This window comes from Gavia stellata, chromosome 7, assembly GCF_030936135.1.
Source record: "Gavia stellata isolate bGavSte3 chromosome 7, bGavSte3.hap2, whole genome shotgun sequence".
Taxonomy (NCBI): domain Eukaryota; kingdom Metazoa; phylum Chordata; class Aves; order Gaviiformes; family Gaviidae; genus Gavia; species Gavia stellata.
This window is the reverse complement of record NC_082600.1, coordinates 39,905,955-39,924,047: the sequence shown is the minus strand read 5'-3', so window position 1 is coordinate 39,924,047 and position 18,093 is coordinate 39,905,955. Positions and strand designations below refer to the sequence as shown.

Below are 18,093 nucleotides of genomic sequence, written 5' to 3'. Positions count from 1 at the left end.
ATGAAAGAAATATAGGAGTTCGTCATCAGAGCTGCTGTAGTTATTAGAAAGGATTCCATGAGGTAGCTTTTGGGGTGTACCTGTGTGCCCTGCTCTGCTGGCTATTGCAACTACTTACATATCTCCTGAGCTTCAGTTGTTCTTCCCTCCCTCTCTCACAGTAGTAGCTTTAGTGGTTTTTTCAGTGCCCCTATTCCCAATGATTTCCAGGTGTTTATATGTAATAAACATTTTTATACCTATCTGGCAGAACGAAAAACTGAGGTAAAGAGAAACCAAACTCTTTTTTTTATAGTCTTAGTGAGCAAAGAATGAGTCTGAACATTCTGTGGCCTCTGGTGGTGTTTTTAGCCCCAAGAAAGGAATTTGCTTTGTGCAAGAAAATGTTTCTGATGGATTGCTCTGCTTTTAGAATACTTTTGCATTTCTCTGGTCTTTTCTGTAGGTTACAGGCTTCAGTTAAGTTAAAGTAGAAAACTTCACGTACTGTTGTGCTAAAAAAGAAATATTCTACTGGATAGTAAACAGCAGCAAGAGTTGCAGGTATAGTAGCTTGGAAGCAATGTAAAGCAAGAAACTGCATCTGAAAGAGTTAATGGAACTACCAGCCCAGTGTTGTGCCAGGGCACTTTATTTTGACATGATTCCCTAAAACAAGGACCCTGGATTTCTTAAATATAAGTGAGGTATCTGCTTCGGGTGTTAAAAATAATGCCCTCTATTGGGAAATTCAGGTAGAGGCATATGGCCTGTGCTTGAACCCAGCAGCGTGGGGGTGAGCACCCACATAACTTTGGAACGCTTGGCTTCTCCATGTGCAGGGGGGAGAAGAGAACAAGAAAACAATTACTTTCTGCACCTTCACCAAAACTGTTTTCAAACAGGCTGTTTCCCATCTCGAATGAACTCTTGTTCCCCTAATGCTGCTTTTACTTTTGAATTACTGCCCTGGTGGTCTTCACTGAGACAACAAAGCTGAACTCTCCCTCTTCACAGAAAAGACTTGTATGTTACAACTGTCCTCATTAGTGCAAATAATGGCAGATCCAGGCCTGGGAAAATAAAAGCCATGGGCCACCTGCATAGTTATCCTGTTCACTCATTCATGCATTTGGCTGGCTGCAGCATTTTGTTTTACTTCGGGTCATGTTTGCTTTGCCGTGCTTAAGACTTGGGGTAAAGAGGCAGGGATTACGGCACTGACAGTTCAGCTGTATCACCCGTTGCTACTAATTGGTCAGCAGCAGGGGACCTTCAGAGCACTCTTAACATCCTCAGTTCTCTATTTTGATAAGAGAAGCAATTTGAAATCCATAAACGCAAATGTGTTCCAGCTTACGCCTCCTGGAACCTGATCAGATGCTTAAATAGCAGCATCTTGATACCAGCAGTTTTGAAACCAAAGATCCCAAATGCAAAATCTCAGTGATGCTTAAATCAAAGAAGAAACCTACAAAACCAAGCCTCAGCAGTTGCACAGATTTTGTGAAGTGTCATTTATTTTTAATTACAGCTGCGCCTTGCTGTATTTCAGTCTACAAAGTTGATGAATGAATGTCTTCTAGGATATAACCAAAATTTTTTAAAGAATGTTTCCTTTTTTCCAACTGTAAGGTCTAGGAAACTTTAGAACATTTTTATAACCCTTGCCTCATGCTGCAGTAATGTGTGTCTTAAATCTAGTGACCACTTACAGCAATGATACTATGAGCATATTGAGAGAAACCTATGTGTTAGTTTCTTCCATTCATGCACAAAAGCTGTATTCCTTAGAAATATACTTGAATGCTAAGTTTTTCTGGGTGGTTCTCAAATTTTGGCATGCAGGAACCTAGCAGTACTCAAGAGAATAAGGATACTTGTTGAACAAGAACCTGTGTAAGTGCCAGTATGGGACAATATAGAATGAGAAAGTGATGTTTTCTGCTGGAGTAGAAATAAGGGTGAAGAAAGATGGAGGACTGAATGAGTAAGAATTTCCTATTCAAAAGTGTTGCGAAGTCAAACATTTTGACTTAATGGCTTTCTAAAAACATGCTAATGATTTAGTGGCTTGAGATGTTACTTTATACCATTTTCTATTTCTGTTTTCAATGTTCAATTCCCATCATTGTAAAAGGAGTACCTTTTTGTACTATTGCTAGTTGAGTTGCCTCATGTGGTAAGATAGGTACCTTAAATTCTGCATTTTTAGAGCTCTGTAATTGGGTAAGTCTTTGCATTAGATTGTAAATGAACAAGCTTGTTTATCTGTGGTTTCTCTTAAAAGCAAAAGAAAAAAGCCTGATCCAACAATTTTCTCTCAAATAATAAAAAAAACCCCTTAAAAATAAGAAAACTCCAAATGCACTATTTGATGTCATTATTTGCTCGAATCTCTTATTTTCACTCAAGTTATGCCCAGTCTGCTTTGCAGGAGAGATTTTCAGTTCTGTGGAAGACATACTCTGATAGATATCCTTCTGCAGTATGGCTGTTAACTCTGCAGTGTAAATGTGATAAAAGAACTGTTTGCAAGGGTCTTGCGTAGTATCTCCACTCTGAGCGCATACAATTTAAAGCAAAATATTTAAGGAAATTATTTATTATTTTTTAATATACGCTTGAAAATGTAACTTTCTGTAAAGTTAGTAAACCTCTATTTTACTTGGCATATTATTGCAATAGAACCTAGAGACCAGGTAGTTCAAGATCTTAAGTGATGTTGGATGTTGTATAAGCATGAAAGCGTGAATTCCACACTTGACTTATGATTGCGCTGTAGTCAATGCAAGTGAGAAACGAGAGAGATGGGGTAACACAGATAGTGTGCATGCCACTCTTAGCCACTGGGGATCAGTAAAGTACTACTCAGCCTCTCAAACCTCCATACTAAGAGATACTTAACAGTTGCTTGTCTTTGTCCTATTCTAGATTGTTGGAACCCTGACCCACACTCACGACCTTCCTTTGCCAGTATCCTAGACCATCTCACTGCCATAGAAGAGTCTGGTTTCTTTGAAATGCCCAAAGATTCCTTCCACTCCCTGCAGGAAGACTGGAAACAAGAGATCCAAGAGATGTTTGATCAGCTCAGAGCCAAAGAAAAGGTAAGTAGAGAAAAACACTCCATGCTTGTGCTGTCTGCATTATAATTTTCCCATTTCATAATTCAAACAGGGATCATTTGTTTAGTGCATCCCAGAGTTAATTTTGTATGTGCTTTACTGGAGCTTCTAATAATTTCCCAAATCAGTGGCAGGTTATGATGCACACAAGGGCAGAATCATGAGTAAAATAAATATCCACATCCTGAGCTGCTACTCTTTCTAATATTGTAGTGAGCCTCCATTATACACTGTGCAATCTGCTATGATGAGTTGTCTTAATTGTTTAATGCATCTGATAACTATTTCACTGTTAGCATCTTAATTGAGAAGCCCAATGATAACTGCTAACAGTAAAAGTAGGAGGGGTAGTTTCAGCATACATACTGTAGCAAACATCGCAGCTTTGGTTCTGTCAGGTTTGTGTTTTGCAGGTTTTGAGCACAGCCAAAGTGGATAGACTATAATAAACATGAGTGCTACCAGCGGAAGGGTCCAGTAACTGTTATAATTGAAGTCCATCTGGGTAAATAGCAGGAAAGAAAAATGCTAGCAGGAATAAAAGGAATTGTGACCATCAGCCTCAAAGAGTAGAAGTGAAAAAGCTGAAGTTTTCTTCAAGCATACTTGCAGAAAGCACAGCTTGCTGCATCTGTGTTAAGGTCCTTACAGAGACTGTCTTTACAGCTGGTGGTATGAAATACTGCAGTGGCATCACTAAAGTAATAATATTTTTCTAAGTTCACAGTCTCTTACCTAAAAATAAATTCGTAATAAGCAGCCAACTTGGTTTGGGCTCAGAAATTGGGTTTAGGAGGCAGAGAGAAAGAACAGGAAACCTTGGGGCAGGGGAGAGAAATCCTATAACAATACTTAAAACATTTCTATTCACATGTTATAGTAGTTTTGGGGAAAAATAAAATAGCTAATAGGCATTTCTCTGCTGCTGTTGTCCCATGGTGTAACGGTGTTGGAACAGTTTTTGAAAACCAGAAAGTTCAACAGGCAAACAGAGGACCAAACAGTAGTAGCTAGACTGCCCTCAGGTTTTGAGTACTGTGTTCCTTTGTAGCAATGGTTTAGTGGTGGACTTGGCAGTGCTAGGGTAACAGTTGGACTTGATGATCTTAAAGGTCTTTTCCAACCTATAAAAAAAATCAAAAAATCTAAAAAATCAAATGGGGAAAGAGAATTTCATATCCTGTTCACCTCATGAGTAAAATGTACCAAACCTCTGTGGTGAAGGGACAGGTAACAATGATAATATTAAAAAAAAAAAAATATATATATATATTAAAAAAAAAAATCTAAACTAAAATCTGTCTGATAATCTATATGAAGTTTAACTTGAGTTCTTCAGTTTTTACTTTCTGCAGTGGAATTAGCCAGCTGAAGATAATTATTATGAGTCCTGAATTCTTCTGTCCTTGTGGTGAGAGGAGAGGAGTGCAGTGAGGAGACATTTTGAGATCTCAAGGACAATTTCAGCTGATTCATTTTGTCAATAAGGGAAAGATTGCAACGTTTGCCTTGTGCATCTTTTTGCTTAAGGAGCAGCCATGCTTGATGGAAAATTATGGGAATGACCTCCTGATGATGTTTTCTTCTTTCATTTTTATGTTAAAGCTGCGTTTTTTTGCTGGTTTATGATGCATGAGATGGCAAGGTTATTTTTTAAACAATTTTTAAACAATTTAAGTCAGTACTGAAGTTAACATAGGTACTTACTGAACCGGAAAGCAAGGATTAGTTCTTTTCAATGTTACGAATAAATCTTGCAAAATGGGTTCCTGTATGCATGGTACTCTCCAATGGCTCTTGTAAACATGTTCATGTTGGATATCCAGCATATTTTCTCATGACACTGAATTTAGGTTTCAGTGCTTTTTCACAGAATCACAGAATGGTTAAAGTTGGAGGGAACTCTGGCGGTCCTGTGGTCCAACTCCCCTACTCAAGCAGGGTCACCTACAGCCAGTTGCCCAGGACCATGTCCAGATGGCTTTTGAATATCTCCAAGGAGGGGGACTCCACAACTTCTCTGGGCAACCTGTGCCAGTGTTCAGTAACACTCACATTAAAAACTGTTCAAGGGGAATCTCCTGTGTTTCAATGTTTGCTCGTTGCCTCTTGTCCTGTCACTGGGCACTGCTGAAAAGAGCCTGGCTCTATCTTCTTTGTACCCTTCCTTCAGGTTTTTATATACACTGATAAGATCCCCCTTCGCCCCACCCAAGCCTTCTCTTTGCTAGGATTAAACAGTCCCATCTCTCTCAGCCCTTCCTCATAGGAGAGATGCTCCAGTCTCTTAATCATCTTCATGGCCCTTCATTGGACTCTCTCCAGTATGTCCATGTCTGTCTTGTACTGGAGAGCCCAGAACTGGACACAGGATTCCAGGTGTGGCCTTACAAGTGCCAACGTCCAAATTTTAATACCGATATGAAGGGCCTTGAATGGCAAGCACAGAAGTTTTGAGGATTGTTTTAGATTTTTGGCTTTCAGCAGAGCCTTTAAACAGTGGCTCTAGCAGTGCTGTGAGCACAAGTCATTGCTGCTGTACCTTCAGAATAGGTAATGTTAATCTTAACCCACAGGTCACAAGGTAGCTTTTCATTTCTCCTTTCTTATCTCCCTGCAGGAGCTGCGCACATGGGAAGAAGAGCTGACGCGTGCTGCTGTTGAACAGAAGAACCATGAGGAGTTGCTACGAAGGCGGGAACAGGAGCTGGCAGAACGTGAGATTGACATCCTAGAAAGGGAGCTCAACATCATCATCCACCAGCTGTGTCAGGAGAAGCCTCGGGTGAAGAAACGCATGGGGAAGTTCAAGAGGAACAGGCTCAAGTTAAAAGATGGCAATCATATCAGCCTGCCTTCAGGTTGGTGACATGTTAAGCTGTTTCAGGTGAAACAGGAGGAACAGGTGAACCTGTAGCTTTGGTAGCTCCTTTCTACTGGTATGTATGCATTAGAAAGTATTGGATGTACTTTGGGAAAACATGCCTCTTTGGGATCAAGAAACTAAATTTGATGCCTTTGTGGCTAGCATTCCCCAAAGTTCCAAGTGTGAAGGCCAGAAGTAAATTTGAGATGTTACATGTTCGTTAGTCAATGGCTGTGTATGGTTCATGGTAAAAATGTTGGTGTTGCAGTCCAACGTTCAGTTGATCGGTTTCAATGATCAGTTTAATAAAGGATGTACATAAAAAATAATGGAGGTTCTTGCTCTGGGAATATTTTACATAATGCTGCAGCAGAACCATAATCTACTGGATTTCTTGGTGCAGGAATCTAAAAATTATCAAAAATATATTGATAGCTGTGAGACTACAGCCCTACAGTGCTAGTTCATATGTGAACTCATATTAACACACAGGTGACCTCTAATACCACCCTTCTGGAAGAAATGTTAAATATTGATGAGGTGTCAGAGAAGTCACTCTTAAGAGTGAAGATGGTGATTTTCAGAAATACTGAATCCTTAGCATTTCTGCTGTGGATTCTGTATGGAGATTCAAATTTCTAAAAGAACAAAAGTGTGGGTTTTGTAAATTACCTAAGGCTCATCATTACCTCAAGCATGATGGCTTATGCTATATTCTTTGTTTTCTGAGAGAGATTGGCTGTTCAGAAGAGCAATGATAATAAAACGTACACGTTAACTATGCCTTTCTTTAGGTCTGTAGACACCTGTTGCTGGTGGTTTTGCTTAACTTAAGAAACTGAGAGATAAGGCGAAAGGAATTTATACAGGGATATACTTTGGTATAAACGTCTGTCAGAACATGGGGATCTATGTGTGTATATGTATGTATCTCACACATACACTAAGAAGATACATCTTCATGAGTGTGAGCACACATCTTTGATCTGAAGTAACTGCGTGTATGACAGGGGGATAGCAATTAGCTGTAAACCTTCATTTCTATGTAGATCCTGTAAATTGTGCTCTTTGAAAGTTACCATAAATTTTTATTTTTTTTTTATATTAAAAAAAGAATTTTAACTGTGTCTTTCTACTTTTGTTTTGGTTTTTTTCTTTTTCTTTTGGTAAACAGACTTCCAGCATAAATTCACTGTGCAGGCTTCTCCAACGATGGATAAAAGGAAAAGCTTGATCAGTAGCTGCTCCAGCCCTCCAGCAAGTCCTACCATTATTCCCAGACTCAGGGCCATACAGTGTAAGGAGCTCAATGTAGTACTGAATTTGAGAAATGTGCAGTCTGTCAGCGTGGTTAAGATGCCGAGATTCCACATCTAGGACAGGACTGTAAAAAAAAAAAAAAAAAAAAAAAAAAAAAAAAAGAAGTTCCTGAAATGTTTGCCTTGTGCCCTGCATTTAGAGGGACAAATGTAGTGTGTTGGTGATGGAGGGGGAGTATCACCTTCTTTGGAGTCCGAACCTTACTTACCCAAGTTCTTGAAATATTGCTGTTTGATTTGATAGAAAATACATTCCCTAGGTGTACAGGTAAATTTTTAAAAATACTAATTTGCAGAATAGATCTGTGAAACACTATTGAAGTGGATTAAGTTACTGTTAGAAGGAAAGAAAGACAAGGGCGCTTGTCATGAAAATACTGTTCCCATAATAACAGAACTAGGCAGACAAGCATGTATTAGAAGTATGAAAGAGATTTTAACTAATGTGTAGTGTTTGTATTGGATATCATGACACTTGTGTGTCTGGTATCAAACTGGTTGTTCTAAAAGAGAAACCAGTGATGGAATAAAGCTGTAAAGCCTATCTATACTAATTTTGAAGGGATCTGGTTGTAAACGGTCAGAATTATGGGGAAGAAGGCTGAATGGATGTTTTCATTGCTATTCCTGTTCCAGCCTATGTTTTATTCTTTATGTTGATGTGGAGCCAATTCTTTAATTTGTTTATCTGTTTTTCTTTCCCATTTTCCACTGTTCTTCCCACTTGTGAAGTGACTCCTGCTGAAAGCAGTAAAACGTGGGGACGAAGCTCAGTCCTTCCAAAGGAGGAAGGAGAGGAAGAAGAGAAGAGAGGACAGAAGAAAAAGGGACGCACTTGGGGGCCAAGCTCACTTTGTCACAAGGAGCTAGGTGCAGGAGAAGATGGGTAAGAGAAGGCCTGGAACCAGCCTGGTTTCCAGGTTCTAAAACTGGTTATGAGCTGGCTCAGAGGAGATTGCCTGTCCTCTTGCAAACACTTTTCTGCTTCCAAACTTATTTGTTGTACTAGAGATGTTAGAGATTCAGAACAGATTACAAAACTGCATTGCATTCAGTCCATTGCTAGAGGTCCAACACTGACTGACTGCTTTCACTGCCTGCTACCTTCTTATGTGCATTTTTAAGCAGTAGAACTTCTTAGCTGTGCAAAACTCTTTCTCTAGTAGCTTTTCTTTGTTTTTAGGCTCAACTTTCTGTAGTTCCATATCATATCTGAAACTACTTCTCTTCTACAATTCTCAGCTGTGCTTTTTCTTGTCTTTAATACTATTATTTAAATTATCTGGTAGAGCCAGGCAAATATCTTCTCAGGTTTTTGAAAAGGACATGTACCTTGAGTGAATACATCCTGAAAGTGATTTTTGCAGACATACAGGTTGTACCTTTATTTCTATAGATTCTTGTTCTGTGGCTTCTTTTTTTGTGTGTGAGAATTATTTTTACCAGGACTCCAATGGATCATTGCTTAAATGCTGCTTTAAACATAGGAGTATTTTGATCTTCTAAGAGGTTTGAATGCCTTGTGATTTTTAGTGGAGTTTGAAGCTTTTTCCCCTGCTAAATTGATAGTTTGACTCTTGCCATATTTTTAGCAGGGAAAATAAAAAAACTGGTTAAATTTTATCTTTCATGTTATGTGCTCAGTTGTGAAATTCCTGGAAAACAGATGTTTACGTAATGCATCATTATTGCAGTCCCCTGTAAGAGGGCCTGGATCTAAGTGTTCTAATGACATTAAAATTTGTTCTTCCTCAAAGGTACTCTTGACATGTTAACAGTGCAATGTGGAGGAAGCTTCTTCGATTGCTGACTATGCTTTACCTATTCTATAGCTGAAGTATAGCATCATACAGAATTAAAACAGATGTCACACTTTACAATAATTAATTATATAAAAGGGCAGGAGATCACTGAAGCTGGTAGAAAAACACTTCTACCTTGAAATCATGTTCTTAGAATTCTGGGATTAAAGCTCTTCAGTTTTCTGTTCATTGCTGTGCAGTCTGAAGCACTGAATTACTTTTGGGCATAGACAGCTGGAAAGGAGTTGCTTGCTAACCATGGTTGCTCTTAAAACTATCCTGTTCTCTCTACAACTGGGATGTTCTATAGTATTCATCATCTTTTCCAGGGAGACTGAATATAGCTATGGCATTTTGCAAAGTAACTGAAACATGATAGTGTCGCTGAGGGGGCAGTACGGTTAACATACAATGAACTAGTGCTTCTTGCTGAGATCATGCCAGACTGCAGACTTTAAATTAAAGGGAGCAGAGTTTCAGTAAACATTAGTGACTCAAAAGATAGAGTGCTTGCTATTTTTAGTGTTTTTTAATTCTAACTTTAGAAGGTAGGGGGATAAAAATTGGGGTAAAGTGAAGAGCTAAACTTAGGATGGAAAAGTCCAGTTCAAGTCTTTTCCATGACACTGTTCTGGTAGTAGCAGTGCTGCTATTTCAGCTGCTTACATGACTCTGAGATCAAGAGAACTTGAATCTTCATCTCTTTCATCATTTTCCATGTGTTCTGCACAGGAGGTAATTCCAAATTTATGCAAGAATTACATTGTGGGAATTGCAGTGAAATTCTCTAGCATGAGTAAACTGACCTATAATTAACCTCAAGTAAAGGTGGTCATGAAAAGATCATGCAGTGATTATTCACCCTTCTGCATTTATCTTTGAGCATAAGGAATAGGCACAGCAGCAGAAAGTTGCTGTGCTGAATTGCAGAGACTGGATGAAGTTTTATGTTGGATTAGTGTTGTGACAGTTCGTTTGTGATCTTATGATATATTCTCAAGCATATATGGTGAAGTGTTACTTGTCCTTAAACTTGGCATTGATTAGTCTCAGACTGCTACTATGGCATGGGTGATCTTTACCTTGTGTAAGTTTTCACGCTGGTGGTGTTACTGATTTTACGGAAGGTGGCACTGGTTGTGGGGTAGTCATAGTCCTTTAGCAGTTATCTCTTAAAATCTTGCAAGCTAAATAGGGCTGAGCCTGGGAACAGACACTTTTTATTCATAACAGTATTGTATTAATGCCTCAACATGGTGTTACAGAATGGTATTAAGGTAGCGGAGATGCCATCTTACAGTTGTAGGGAAGTTTTTTGCAATTTCCCGAGCAAATGAGCCTTGTCACCTTATCACTCCTAAAGAGAGGTGCTTTGGACTTCCCAATAGAAAAAGGCAACAGAGAAGTAACTCAACCATAATACAACAAACAGAGTAATAACCTTCCTGTTATTTAATCCAAATAGATTACAGGTAAGAAGTTTTTAGGTTCCTGAATTGTCATGCCGGTGACTGAATTAGATAGTTTTGCCGCCAGTGCTTTCAGATCATTCCAGTTGCTCTTTCCTTGGAGCAATAACAGATAATACTGCTGTAATAGTAATGTACTCTTAAGTCAGCATGTTTTGAATTGTTTTCAAATGCACACTACTGTCTAATTAAGAGGATGTGCAGCTATGCTCTGCACAGGTCTTCAGGGTCTGCTTATAATTTGGGGAAGAGAGAGGAGAGGAGTGAAAAATAAAAGGGTAGGATGGAGATTTTATAACCTTGAGGCAAATGTAGCAGGCCTTGAAATTACTCTGGTAACTATTTATCTTTCTGTTCAGATTGAGCTGCACTTTGTCAGTAACAGCAAATCTTCAGTCTGTTTTTTGCAAGGGAAGATTGCTCTGAGAACTCATAAGGAAGCAAACTAAGTTGATGTGCCCTGCTGTACAATAAAGGGCAATTCCCAAGACCCTTTAGATAACTATGACTACAAAGTGAAGGCTAAACTGAAGATTACTGCTGCCTATCACTTACAACTTTGCTTTCTCTGCATATAGAGAACGGAGTATGTGTTTTCTCAGCTCCATGGAAATCTCCCCTTCCTCAGTAGTTGTCTACCCATATCGTAAGAGCTTTGACATTTACTTTTGGAGGTGATAACACTGCTAACATGGTTCGTTTTTCACTCACCAGCCTTCCCTTAATATGCTGCTCTATTTATAGTATTTATCCTAACTATGCATGTTGTACACATGGATAATTTAGATACAACATACATTATTTGCTGGGTTGTGTTACATAGCTGAGTATAGTATGGAGAGAGTAAATCAGAACAGACCCACACACTGAATTACATCTCTGTTGTAAAACCATGTGGTTGTCTGTCTTGACAAGTACGATTCAGCACTGTGCTGTCTGGATTCAAGTTCATAGCAGGGTACTGCATGTGCTAGAATGGTTAATGGGGGGAAAATGATGGACTTTCAAGATAATTGAGAACTGCACAGGATACTTTTAATGTAATGCCTATAGCATGCTCATCAACCAACTGAACATGTGCTGAATTAAGTTTAGACCTTGTAATCTTGTTATAGCAATGTAGTTTGTTGACAAGTAGGGCATCCCAATTAGGTAGAGAATAGAGGAAAAATACATACCAAGGTGAAAAACCCTGATATAATAAAACTTCGAAATTCTGCGATGGAAACCATCCTAGAAATGCGGAGTGATTCTGGTGGAAAATAAGAATCATGAGAGAACTTCTATATGCTCATATCCTTCTTTCTCTGTAAGGAAAGGACTATAATGAGAGATGTGTCTTATCAAAGAACAATGCAAGTTAGTAATGGAGCTGGAAGAGGTCTCATCTCCTAAGTTTTCTGTTCTTTCCATAACAAATTGATGCTATTGTGTGTCCAGTTGAGATCATCCAGACTATCCACAGATCTTTTTACTCCTTTCATTCAATTTCTGTCTATCCTAAGTGTATGTTAGCTTTCCACCAACACTACAATGTGTTTCATGTTGGAGTTTGGAGAAAGGCACCAGAAATCTCCCAGTTCAGACTATATTGATAACTGAACAATAAAACTTTGAGTGTTGATATGTCAGAAAGTTGTGCTGCTTATTAAAGTTGTTGCTGATGTCATGAAAGTACTGCAGGGAACAAATAGGATGATGGTAATGAATACCTATGAATAGGGACTACTACTAAGCTCAGATGCCTGGTGACATACCTTTAAACGTAGGTGACGTCAAAGTAGGGATTTGGGTTTGGGTTTTTCACTTGTTTGTTTTTGTGGGTTTGGGGTGTTTTTGTCTGTAAGTAAAAGAAACAATGACATTATTTATAATTTTAGTTACCTAGTCTTCCATAATCTAGAACTTATGTTTTTAACTGTCTGTATTTCAATGCATGTTTTCTTTAGAGCAGAAATATTGGGGTTTATAATATAGAGGCATTACTTTGCTGTTACAATGACTTTAGCATATTATTGTTCCAGTGAGTGATCTTTGATTTTCGTTCTTCACTTGTATTTCACATGCAAGTGTTTTTGGAGATATTCTTCCCCTCCTCCTGCTGAGCACTTTGTTTTTTACCTGCCATGGTATGTTTGCCTTGGTTTAAAAAGAAAACATTTCATCTGATTTTTGTAGTGGTGCTTTCTATTATTCTTCATTCATAGCTGTTGGTTATCAGCAGAGGTCTCTTGACTGCCACGGTGTAACAAATGAGGGAGGGCCTTTTTGACTTTTTTTGTATTTTAAGGTGCTATAAAGATGTTGCTAAATGTCTTGCCATGGGACGACTTCAAATCTATGTAATTAAGATGGATACATGCATACCCTAAGTAGAGCAATAGAGAATATGGAAGAGGGGAATGAAAATTGGTTGTGAGCATGGTACATTTTCTCCCATCTTTCTCCTATTTCAGTCTGAAAGCTCTGGTAGAAGGATACAAACAGTGGTCGTCCAGTGCACCAAACCTCGGGAAGATCCAGAGAACTGTGCCTGCTTTTCCAGGATTCACCAGCTTAGCGGAGATGGGTAAAGGAATTCCCTGGACTTTGTATTCTCATCCCCTCTTCCATTCCCATTTGAATGAACCTCTCCTTTTCTGACCTTCACCTGGTACCTTACAGCAATGTTTTCATTTTGGCAGTATCTGTTTTTCTTTTACCTTTTGTGAAGTAACTACTTTCTCCTTCTGGATTTTCTTTTTCTTCACCTCTCTGCTTGTGCTTCTTATCTGTTAAGCTAACAAGCTTCTCTTAATTCCCCTCTAGCTCCATGCTATCTCTCAGCTCCTTTCCTGTTAATGATATTTAGATGTGCAGCATGGTTACACCTTCACTTGCAAGGAGAGATCCTTATAATTTTCCTGCCTTTTGCTCCTCACTCCCAAACATATAAATTCACTCTAGAAGTAACTAAGATGTGTAGGTTGCTTTTGAAATGCTGTTCTGCAATTGATCCCAAAAAGATTAATGTGTCACTAATTTCTTTCGCTTTGATAGTGTTTCCAGTTACTTGTCTTACCCTATCTGCTTTGGAGACAATGGCCTATGAGTATTTGGCAGTTGGTGAATGATGCTTGTGATGAGGACAGTTGCATCTTCTGAGGAGAAGCTTATTTTCATGTTTATTTGTAAGACAGCAAAATTTGCCAGTGAAAATGTTACATCCATGCAAAGTGTGTTTTCATTTGCTTTCCAGATGATGAAGACAGTGAATGTCTTAATGGGGAGGGCAAAGTGCACCCTTCACCTGGGCACAATCAGTCATACCTCTGCATCCCATTTCAGAAGAATGAAGACTGGGATGGCCCTTCTAGTGATGCCAATGAGGAGTCCACCCCTGTGAACTCTGCTACTAGTACCCCACAGCTGACACCCACCAACAGCCTCAAACGTAGTGGCTCCCACCACAAGCGATGTGAGGTTGCATTGCTTGGCTGTGGAGCAGTGCTGGCTGCTGCAGGCCTGGGTTTTGATCTGTTAGAAGCAGGGAAGTGTCAGCTGCTGATTGAGGAGGAGCCAGAGGCGCCTAAGGAAGAGAAAAAGAAGCGTGACAGCATTTTCCAGCGAGCTGGACGCCCACGCAGGAGCACTAGTCCACCTTCCCGAAAGATCTTCAAGAAAGAGGATCCCATGTTGTTGCTAGGCGAGCCATCCACATCCCTCACCCTTCTTTCCCTGTCTTCCATTTCCGAATGTAATTCCACCCGGTCCCTGCTGCGCTCAGACAGTGATGAGATTGTGGTGTATGAAATGCCTGTGAGCCCAGTGACAGTCAAGGCTCCCTTGCCAGCCATTACCAACCCACTAGTCAATGTCCAGATCGAGAGGTTCAAGCAAGACCCCAACCAGTCCCTGACTCCCACACATGTGACGGTCTCTTCCCACACCCAGCAAAGCGGGCACAGGCGCACACCTTCTGATGGGGCCATCAAAGGGAGTGGACTAGTTGTCAATGGGTGCCCAACCAGTGGATGCCCTTCCAGTAGCTGTTTAACTGGAGCACTGGGAGCAGGTAGGTTTTCAGCCATCTTCCTTTTCCTCTTCAGATTAAAGACCCAAACAGTATAATTACTTGTTAGGCAGTAAACATGTTGCTTATACAGCATCCATTGTGATGGCCAGCCCACAAAAAGAGCTTATGGATGCTATCTTTACACAAATAATGAACAGAATAATGCAGTAATGGTCTCTGTTCCAGCATCTCTGCGCTAAGGAACTCTCTCTGCTCCCCTGTGCTGTGAGGCAGAGCGTAGTACTGTTTCTTAGACAAAGATGGTCCAAAGTACAAATATTGTGCATTTTTAACAGTTCCTTGGGATTCTATCTCCATTGCCTTTATACACTTGTTTGTATTGCTGTTACAATTTTGAAGTAAATTCTGATCTTTAACGCAGTGAAAACTGGATCTCTAAAGCAGTTTGGGGCTGTGCCACTGTTGCTCTTATACCTTTGCAAGCAAGAGGGATCTTCCTGGGTAGGTAGTGTTCTCACTGTTGCAGTCGTTGGGAGTGGCTGTGACTTGATAACTTAAAAAATGCTTTCCTCTTTTCTTGCCCTAGTAATTCAGAGGAAAAAAAGAAAGGACTAGAATAATAAATTAAAATCTGCTTTAATTAGACTTTTCCCAATGGTAAGGTTGTGAGGTTGTCTGTTGAATGGCAGTCTGCAGTAAAATGTGGGTTAATGCAGCTAACAATACTCATTAAAATTTTCTGTTGTGTTTATATAAAAAAAAAAAACAACACAAAAAACCCTGCCAAACAGCATCCCCCACCCCTAAAGGAAAACAAACCAGGAAGCATCCACAGTAGGTAGTGTTAAATGGCTCTTCCAGGAAGTCGGTCCTGCTTGCTGCAAACAGGTGTCACATACCCTGCTGTGCAAGTGTCTCCCTGATCCATTCAAGCTGTTAATGGGTAATGTGCCCTCCAAAGGAACTGGAGAGTCCTCGCCTCTGGTAGGAGGTCAAATCCATGCTTTCCAGTCTGAAAACTGAAGAAAGCAAATGAGGGAATGAACAAAACTTGCTGCTTGTGCTAGGTCAGTGAAACAGGTGTCTTGCAATATATGTTGAGAAAGGTAGGGATAAAGAAGCCAGTTATTGACTTCAGATTGGTGTAATCATGAAGATACAGAGTTTGTAGATTCTGGATGGAGGCTTTCTACTTTGAAAATTTTTTCACAGTGTACGTACAATAAGCTAAGATCTGTTGGAACCATTTAGCAGCGACATCTAACATGTTTCCCTCTTCTCTTACGTTCTCTGTTTTGGATAGGTGTATTAAAAACACCTAGTCCAAGTAGAGATCCCAATGAGGTCCCTCGCCTGCCAGACCCCAACCTTGTTTTTCCTCCAACCCCGAGACGATGGAATGCACAGCAGGACCCCACACTGGAAAGACCCAAGACATTGGAGTTCCTGCCCCGGCCACGTCCTGCAGCCAGTCGGCAGCGGCTTGATCCCTGGTGGTTTGTGTCACCCAGCAACGCCAAGGGTGAATCTTCTGCCAACAGTTCAAGTACTGATACTCCAAGCAATCTGGACTCTTGTTTTGCTAGTAGCAGCAGCACTGTAGAAGAGAGACCTGGACTGCCTGCACTGCTTCCTTTCCAGGTGGGTCTTCCTGTAGAGGAGCGGACACTGTTGGACATAGATGCTGAGGGGCAGAGCCAGGACAGCACCATTCCGCTATGCAGAAGTGAACTTAACACACACAAAGCTGCAGCATATGAACTCAAGCAAGAATTCTGGTCTTAGTATGAAATCCACTGGGGACAATGAGCCCCTCTAAATTCAATCCTACTTTTTGCACTGAGAATGCACTTTGAAGACAGATGAGATGGAGGGATGCTACAGAGATCATATGGTGCTGCCTCTGCTGAAGATATGTTGTTCGACTGCCTGATTTTTGTCTGCAGTTGGATGAAACTTGGCAACTCTGAGCTGCTGACTTTTGCTGTGGGGTTTTTCTGTAGTTTTCCCTGCCCTCTTATTGCAGTTTGATTCTGCAATGAGCTAAAATTATCATATCAAAGTCTTTGTTACTGACCTTGTAGGATTTGGCACTTGCAGTAAGTATATTGGTATCTATCCTGGTATTAATCAGTATTTTCAAAACTCAAATATTACACTACAGCAGACACCAGTGTTTGATGTTTTCCCAAGGAATCCAGGACAGAAACAAGTAAATATCTGGAGACTACCTTCTCTGAAATGTATTCACATCATTAGATAGGCCTGGGAATCATGGTACCCCCACTGAAGGAGCAGAAGTAGCGATCTTAGACTCATTTGTCCTCTTTTGCTCTTGTGATAGTGCAAGGTGGAACAGATTGTAGAGGAAGGGCATGGCTTCTCCACTGCTGGAGGTCTTTGAGAACAAACTAGACTGTTGGGAACGAGTAGGTGTAGTTGATCCTGGCTTCAAGGCAGGTTGGATGGACTTCAATGATCTCTTGAGGTCCCTCTCAGCCCTATTTTTCTATGACCCTGTGCTTTCAAAAAGATGAAGACATATGGTATGGCTGTTTACTCTATCTTGCTTTTTTGTTTCAAACTTTGGTTCCATCAGCTTCCTTTTCCCACTCCCTATATCCCAGGCTCGTAGTCAAGCTGCCTCAGCTTTGGGAAAGGAACTAGCAGGAACTCTTTAAAGCTGTGTTGGCTTGCAGAGAAGTAAGTTATGTGTCCCCTCACTCTTTATTTTCTTCCTTCTTTCTTACGCTTTTTAGGAGTGGCCCTTGAAACCCGAGACTGTCCTTATGCACACTGATAGGTTTAAGGCTCTTTTGAAATTGAGACTTGTTTGTAGTTGACTGTGCAAACAGGAATCAGAACATCTGGATTCTGTTTTATTTTGTCACTGACTCAGTGTGTGACCTTGGGCAAATAATGTAACCTCTGTGCCTGAATTTCCCCATCTGTAAATAATAGGAGTAATACCTACCTCACAGCGGGGAGGGGTTGGGACATAGGTATAAAGTCCTTTGAGATCTTTGAGTGAAAGACACTACTGACAAGTAAAACTTTATTCTTGTTCAAATATGTAGAAACTCCTAACTCTTGAGCAAGAACAGACCCCTGTCTTGAAGGACGAAGTCACACAAATAGGGTGTGCCTATGCTCACATCTTCTGTGCAGAGACTGCAAGTGTGTCTGTGCCTCTGCAGGTATATCTTATTGGCTTTAATGAGAGCTTCACTGTTCCCCAGTTTTGGCATTATAAATGAGGGATGTGGCCTTTATATGAGTGTAATAGGGTACTCTGCTTTATTGCAGGGTACAGCATATCTGTTCACTCTTTTTGTACAGATCTGTGCTCAGTTTGCTAATCTACTGACCATTTGGGTGCAAATAATTGATTTGACAGCGCTGCCAATGCAGTGCTCAACCTGTTAGGGCAGTCCAGTCCTGTTGTGAAGGCAGCGTAGCTGAATACTTTCTCGAAGCTGTAAACACAGACAACCTGTGTGTTTAGATGTTTGTAA

General features: G+C 40.3%; 1 protein-coding gene across 1 annotated transcript in view; it reads left to right on the top strand.

Annotated features, from left to right (window-relative positions):
• MAP3K9 (mitogen-activated protein kinase kinase kinase 9) overlaps positions 1 to 16,363 on the top strand; it is a 53,149-nt gene extending 36,786 nt beyond the window's left edge. Inside the window, exons 5-11 of the mRNA XM_059819577.1 lie at positions 2,914 to 3,089; positions 5,728 to 5,968; positions 7,148 to 7,270; positions 8,025 to 8,178; positions 13,020 to 13,132; positions 13,802 to 14,617; positions 15,882 to 16,363. Coding sequence (XP_059675560.1) covers positions 2,914 to 3,089; positions 5,728 to 5,968; positions 7,148 to 7,270; positions 8,025 to 8,178; positions 13,020 to 13,132; positions 13,802 to 14,617; positions 15,882 to 16,363 — 2,105 coding nt within the window. The remainder of the gene's footprint in view (positions 1 to 2,913; positions 3,090 to 5,727; positions 5,969 to 7,147; positions 7,271 to 8,024; positions 8,179 to 13,019; positions 13,133 to 13,801; positions 14,618 to 15,881) is intronic.
• Positions 16,364 to 18,093: the final 1,730 nt, after the last annotated feature.